The sequence below is a fragment of the Chenopodium quinoa genome, unplaced genomic scaffold, assembly GCF_001683475.1.
Source record: "Chenopodium quinoa cultivar QQ74 unplaced genomic scaffold, ASM168347v1, whole genome shotgun sequence".
Lineage (NCBI taxonomy): Eukaryota > Viridiplantae > Streptophyta > Magnoliopsida > Caryophyllales > Amaranthaceae > Chenopodium > Chenopodium quinoa.
In genome coordinates, this window is record NW_018743920.1 from 4,001,608 (window position 1) to 4,008,997 (window position 7,390).

General features: G+C 33.1%; 2 protein-coding genes across 2 annotated transcripts; one reads left to right on the top strand and one right to left on the bottom strand.

Annotated features, from left to right (window-relative positions):
* Positions 1-993: 993 nt before the first annotated feature.
* On the bottom strand, positions 994-3,522 carry LOC110687613. Its single transcript, XM_021864252.1, has 3 exons — positions 2,206-3,522; positions 2,012-2,119; positions 994-1,692 (listed from the first exon to the last, which is right to left on the bottom strand). Exons 2-3 carry the CDS (start codon positions 2,108-2,110, stop codon positions 1,282-1,284), a joined length of 510 nt encoding a protein of 169 aa, XP_021719944.1. The 5' UTR covers positions 2,111-2,119; positions 2,206-3,522; the 3' UTR covers positions 994-1,281.
* Positions 3,523-6,005: 2,483 nt separating this feature from the next.
* LOC110687712 lies at positions 6,006-6,518 on the top strand. The gene is made up of 2 exons (XM_021864333.1): positions 6,006-6,192; positions 6,286-6,518. Exons 1-2 carry the CDS (start codon positions 6,006-6,008, stop codon positions 6,516-6,518), a joined length of 420 nt encoding a protein of 139 aa, XP_021720025.1.
* Positions 6,519-7,390: the final 872 nt, after the last annotated feature.

A 7,390-nucleotide genomic window follows, 5' to 3' on the forward strand; every position in this document is an offset into this window, starting at 1 on the left:
CCCACTAACCTCACTTTCACAAATATTTTATTATTTCTCTTTCCTACCAACCCTACCCACATTACTTTTTTATTTTTATTTTTTTATTTTATTTATTTTATATTATTATTTCTATCTCTTACTATTTTACTAATAATACTTTATATAATAAGCCTATAACTCTAGCCTATAATTTTCTTAAACTACGAGTCAGGCCTACTGTTACAACTAATGCGAAACGGAGGGAGTACCATTTTAATCTTAACTCTGCGTTTTGCCAATAATAGACATCTATTAGTTAACGTTCACCTGACAATAATTCCTTCAACCTCTTCCAAATGGTCACAGAATACCTATGTTGCCTTCTACTCATCACATGCATACTACTATACGAGTAATCTAACATAGTTTAGGGATCGATTCATGTCTACTTATCTAAAAGATACTTGTAAAAGATATTTTGTACAAATTATTATTAGACATATAATTAATTCAATTAATTGTATGTTTAAAACGTCTCATTTATTAGACATATAATTACTTCAATTAATTGTATGCTCAAAACGTCTCATTTTATTAGACATATAATTACTTGGATAAATTGTATATTTAAAACGTCTCATGTTGACTATGTATTCAGCATTAGGGAATGTCTTAGTTACATACTACCTTATGCTTCTCCGGAAGAAGTTAATCTAAATAATCGACTTTACACATGTATAGTCAATTCCGATATATAATCGACGTTTATTGACATGCACAATATTCAATTCAGATTGTAACTTATTTATAGTCTTACAAGAAAAATAAAAACCATGTGCCATAGCATTATTGCATTAGTAGTACGAGTAAGTAGATATAGAAGTACTCCTTATAAACCGCACAAAATAAATGCTTTGGTCCTTAGTCAAACTAGTCACAATCATTGGAAGAAAGCTTGAAGCTTGTTTAATTTGGTATAGGGAATTCGGGAGAGAATAGATTAGCATATAGTCTAGTGATTTAACAACAAACTAATGACAAGGCCTTTAATAAGCACAGAAAGGGCAAACAAAGGTGTAAGCAACCACGAAAAGCTTACAATAATTTTTTTAAAAGAAGTCGAATGTCATTAGAATATATTTAATCTAAAGTTCTCAACCATTTATTTTAAAATAAAAACCAAAACTCAACAATAATAACTCCGGAATAACAAAATTAACAAGATGGTCCATATGCATAGCATTGACTATTTATTTTCCTAGGACAAATCTATCCTAACCAACCAAGCAAGCCATACACTTGCTACATACCAAAAGTTAGTTAAGGAACTGAGTAAACAGGACCATAAGTTTTGGCATCATATTCAGGCTCGTTAAGCTCTAGGTTAACATATGGTATGTCATCCTCCCTCTTCCTCTGATGAAACATGTTAGTGAGTGGCCCCGAGAACGCAAGGCGGGGCCAGTAACCACCACCAATGGCGGTTGCAGCTCCTCCAACGCCGCCATGAATGGGGCCCGATACATTGCCACGTTGCTTAGGAGTTTCCTTAGCCTGCTTCTTAGCCTTCTTGGTTGATGATGATTTCCAAAATGAAAGCAAGGCAGTTTTCCATGACTTTTTGCCACCCTTTTTCACTCCACTTGAACTCGCTTGTTTTTTGCCACTTTTTTCTTCGATTGCTTGCTCCTGTTTCTTCTCTTTAGCATATTTCTTAGCCTCTTCCAAAATCTGCTCAGATAACACAAAACAAATGAAAACTTTTGAAATAAATTTAACAAGTCCGACACCCAAGACTTGAAAATCCTGGCTTCACCCTTGTGTATGTATGTATGTATGTATATATCGCTTATACTACGTAGTATAAATAAAGGAGTCACTTTTGTCACAATTCTATGCATTTCAATATATAAAAAATAAAACACGAATTATTTAATAAAAAAATATTCACATTTAATGTCACGATTATTATTTTATGCAAAGAATGTATCCTGTGCTAATGCACGGGTTCAATCAAGCATAGGAGAATTGAATTGTTATTTTTACTGACCTCTTTGAAATCCGTCTTGACATCATATTCACTGCTGTTCCTGCCATTGTTCGCGGTGTTGAAAGACTCGAAACCAGGAAAAACGGAGGAATCCTTCATTTTCTCTGCCTAAAAAAGGTTAAAAAGCAAGATTAGTTTGATTTCCTGAATTTTACCAAGGAAAATGAGATGTGTATAGAGTAAAAAGGACTAACCTTTGATGAACCTCTTTGTTTTTCTTGAGTTGTAACCCAATGTACTTAAGTTAGTATAAAAAAAAAAGTCAATAAATAGAGTTGAGAAATTAAAAAAATAGAAGTAAATCTATATTTCCATGTTAAGAAAAAGGAGGATGATTTTCTACCAAGTTTTATTTTGTTTGATCAAATTGGTAGAATTTATTTTTATTTTTATTTTAATTTTTTTTATTACAGCTATGTACCAATTAATTATAAGGATTGTTAAAGGTTATTTGGGAAGGTGAAGAGTGTAGCAATTGGCAAATTAACCCCACATTTTAAGGAATCGATCATATTAGGCAAAATATTGTGGCCAGCCAACTCAGTCTTTGTTGAGTAGAGGGAAAGGTATAATATTGGAAACTTGGGTTCCAATATTTCCTGAAAAAAAGACGAATCAATCAATTCCTGGCGCGGAGCTTGCTGCTTTTCATTTTGCCAATGTTGGCCCGTAAACCCTTTCTCACAACCAAAAGCATAGCTTAAGCTATTACAACCCTTTTTTCAGTTGCTGTAGTTGGTAGTAGCGATAAACTGGTAGAATTATTCCAAGTATTTCAGCTGGAACAGCTATCCAAACCTATCCAAGGATTCGGCCTCAAGCGCTTATTCTTAGGCCTTTCCAGTGAGCTTTCTCTCAAAGCTCTCCCACCTTAGCAGTTTTTCCCGTTTGTCGGTCCCCGATTATAAGTTCTCGGAGAATCAAGCGACAGCGATGACGGGGCTGCTAGCAGGTCAACAGTAGGTCTCCCAAGATACATATGAGGCCCAGAGCACAGCGCTACTAAGCCTGAAGGGACCTCGTCTAACTTTTCTCCTGATTAACGGTACGACAGATATTTGTACTATTTATAAAGATACGATCGTATCACTATATTATGGAAAGATATAAATAGTATTCACATGACTTTTTATAAGTGAACAAGCCCAATGTTATATACTAGGCCCAAAGTTTTGAGCTCTCGGTTTTCACAATTGAGGCACAACATTTTTTTTTTCTTTTTTTTTTAATGCTTAATGTGCCATAAGGGCGAATGATGAGAATAGATCCCAAAATTTCTAAAACCCGGAATAAAACTCGAGCTATCCCTCACTTTCGAGGCACAACATATTTTCATTGCACATTTACCATAACTTAAAAGAATTTCTTTTATATTCAAGAAATACCATCTATTAGATAAGGCCAATTGTAAATGAATCACAAAGAAAAAAAAAAAAAAAAGGTTTTATCATGACAATGAGAGAATTTGTTAACCTAATGTCTCATCCCTTTTCAACCACTAGTCCCCCCCCCCCCCCCTCTCTCTCTCTCACTCTTATCATTTGGACACATGAATTTCCTTTGACATTGAGATATATAGTTTGCGGATAATTGAAAATGGCACTTCTTTATTATAATTTGATCTGAACCAAAAAATCATATTGATATAAATCGTAGTTGTTTTGATGTAATTAAATTTTTTCATTTTCAATTCGATACACGATCGTTCATTAGCAATTATCATAAGATTGGAATGTACCATTGTTTGATAAACTTAAGCTATTGTCTCAACGTTAAAAAATATTTGCATGTTATTATTCTAGTCTCGTAAGATATTATGTTTTTTCAGACCTCAATCAAACTCTTTAAGAAAATTGAATCATTACATAATATTGGTCTATTATTTGGAAAAACTATATAGCTAACATATTAGTCGTAGTACGTCCATTAAAATCACCTTGATCCATTATAATTCTGTCAATGATTGTACTAATTTGTTCTCATGTTTGAATAGATAAAATACACTACTAAGTACCATTAGCAATTATGGTTGTAATAGGGAAAATGCATTTGATAACCTATATTATCTTATGTTTGAAAACTTAAAAAATTATGAACTCATAAGCAAATATTTTTGAAGGAAGAGTTGGTATATGATAGATGTTTATTTTTTGACTAATTAATTATTTTGGATTTTTTTTGTGGTACAACTTTAACTATTTTAATAACTATTTGTGTCATCTCTACGTTTAAGTATTGATTTTCACTAACATATTTTTCAAACTATGCGATGTTTATTTGTTCCCCCAGTTTGAAATTTCTGGTTCCGCCACTGTCTACACTTCTAATTTGTTTGTATGCCATATTATAAAGAGTAAATTTTACTTTATTTCTAAATTGGGGAGAATCTAAGACAAAATTTTCGACCAAATTTAAAGGTCTATGTCATGTCACATTAAAAAATCTGTATTTGAAAATGATAGTGCTCAATTTTGTAGCAAATTGCAAATTTGGATAATATCAACGTATTGGAGTCCGTTTCCATGGTAAATACCGATCCAAATGTTCCAGATTTTGCGATGTTATTCTTTTAAAGCATCCGTGAACTTATTCGATTAGAACTCTATATATTTTTAAAAAAAGATAACAAAGGGACATTTGAGGGGTGAGATAATGAAAATCTCTTAATTTAAATATCATGAGGTTTCCCTAAACCTCATAAACATAAGTGCGATGTCATTATTCACTGTCTCAACCTTAGCTTACAGTAAAACCCTACAATTATAATATCGTGTTTACAACAAAAGAAACAAATAAAAGGGATATTATTTAAACATTTTCAATACCTATATCTATATTACGAAGTAATATATTGAAAAGTGTTCTAAGTCCTAACATTGTTGTTGCTAACTATGCTAAGTATTGAACAAGTGATATTTCTTTAAAAAAAAAAAAACTAGATTAACTACCATTTTATTACGACATCAACGATTAATGATTTAAAAAAAGTAATAAATTATTACAAATATTACTTGTTGGGCTATGAATTGGGCCGCTACAAGGCCCAAAATTACACTAGGGAGATTGTGAAAGAAAATATGAAGATAGATTTTTTGGAAACTTGAAGATGAAATAATGTGAGTTAATATCCACATTTTAATAATTTATGTATTTATGATGTTCAAAATATATTTACACAATTATACGGAGTATTAGTATTACCAAAGTAAAGCCACAGAACAATAGAGCCATTTAGTAAAATCAAAGAGTGGTTTGTATTGAACGGACTCTACTGTCATACAAATTATTGGTGATATACATGCTGCTGCTGCTACTGCTACTTTCACCACAGTATACAATCATGACATCAAGGAGCAACTAGTTGAAGGTTTATCTACATTGCTTCTATCAAGTATTCTGGAAGCACCTAGATAGTTCTAGAACCTTCTATAGTTTGTTACGAGCTCTTGTACAACTCAGCATTCTGGTACAACAGAATGCCAGGTCAGAATTCTGTTGTATTATAGCTAATTTTATTGTTGTAATAATTTTGTATACTTAGCTATAAATAGTCCTAGAGCTGTGATATTTTTCATACATTCAATAATAAAAAAATTCTTTCCCCAAACTTTCTCTCTATTTTCTCTCTCAACTTCTGCTAATACATTGAAGAAAACTGAAAAAATTCTACTTAGATTGCATATTTCAACATGGTATCAGAGCTTTTTTAGCTCGATCTTGATGAAATTCAAGCTTCCGCAGATCTTCGTTGATTGATTTTTAATTCAGAATAATCATATCAAATTCGTTTTTGAGGTATCACACAATTCCAAATTGCAAATCTCCTGCTTAATTACAGCTAGTTTTCTGCAAATTGTTGATTGTTTTTTGCTTGATATAATCTAGAATTCCAGTAGTTCTTGATCACATTTTTGAGATCATCATCTCTTTTGATTACTCATATCTACAAATTCCTCACAAAATTTTAAGCTTAGAAAATCTGTAATAGATATCAATGGCAGCACAAAATCACATTCCACTTCCAATTGGTCAAGATCCTTCTTCTCCTTACTACATTCATCCTTTTGATATGAATTCCATGCAATTTTTTACGAACAAATTCAATGGAGAAGGATTTACTGACTGGAAGAGAAGCATGACTATTGCTCTTTCAACCAAAAACAAGTTAGGCTTTGTTATCGGTTAAATTCACAAACCTAATCCTGAAGATGTGACATACAAACAATGGGAGAGATGCAATGATATGATCATCTCTTGGATTTTGTACAACTTAGATACTACTATTGCTCGTAGTGTCTTGTATCTTAATATTGATGCTGAGATATGGAAGGATCTGGAAGACATATATGGTTATACATCTGGTCCTCAGTTGTATTCAATTGAGCAACAATTGTTAGATGCTCACCAAAATGCATATTCAATCGCTGCATTTTTCACAAAGATGAAAATGCTATGGGATGAGTTAAATGCTGCTAGTCCTTTCCCTATATGTATTTGCAATCAATGAACTTGTAATCTCACTCAAAAAATACTCAAGCTACAACAAGATCAGAGACTGATGCAGTTTCTTATGAAGCTCAATGAGCATTATGCTGTTGTCCGAGGCAATATTTTGATGATGAATCCCTTACCGAACCTCAGCCAGGCATACAGGTTATTGATTCAGGAAGAAAGACACAGAGAACTCAGCAACTTACACAACTCTAACCAAGGAAATTATGATTCCATGGTTTTTGCTTCAACTAGAAGGTTTCAAGATAGGCTGCAGAACAAAGGTTTCAGGCAACCTAAATACAGATTAAGTTGTCAAGCTAACAACAATAATAATGCCAGTGACAGGAAATAATAAGTGATTTGCACCAACTTTTTGCAATCATTGCAACAGGCCTGGTCATTCAGTTGTCAATTGTTGGAAGTTACATGGCTATCCAGATGATCTCAAGAAGAATGTGTAGCAGAAAGGGAGAGGAGTTGCAGCAGCTGCTCAACCAACTGAGTCAGGTAATGATGCTGCTCAAGAAAGCCAGTCAGATCAAGTTTCAAGTCCAGTTATCACTGTTGATCAGAACAATCACCTGCTGGAATTACTTAACAAGCAAAATTCAAAATCTACAGGCACTCAAACTTGAATTTCTGATGTTGATGCTCAGGCTAACCTAGCAGGTAAAATCTGTCTTACTACCTCTCTAAATGCTGGTTGGCTAGTTGATAGTGGTGCTACAGACCACATTTGCACTAATCTGAACATGTTCCCTACTTTTAAAGAGCTTCATGGCATAAATAACTCAATTACTATTCCAGATGGTAGTAAGATTAATGTCCTGCACATTGGTAGTGTGATTTTAAATGGTGACAATGTATTGCATGTTCCTGATTTCA

Bases quoted from the DNA above. Each gene is read 5' to 3' on its own strand.
- LOC110687712 (XM_021864333.1), top strand. From the start codon at position 6,006: ATGGCAGCACAAAATCACATTCCACTTCCAATTGGTCAAGATCCTTCT. The intron at 6,193-6,285 runs GTTAAATTCACA...TGTACAACTTAG, and splicing joins CAAGTTAGGCTTTGTTATCG to ATACTACTATTGCTCGTAGT.
- LOC110687613 (XM_021864252.1), bottom strand. From the start codon at position 2,110: ATGAAGGATTCCTCCGTTTTTCCTGGTTTCGAGTCTTTCAACACCGCG. The intron at 1,693-2,011 runs GTCAGTAAAAAT...TTATCTGAGCAG, and splicing joins TCAAGACGGATTTCAAAGAG to ATTTTGGAAGAGGCTAAGAA.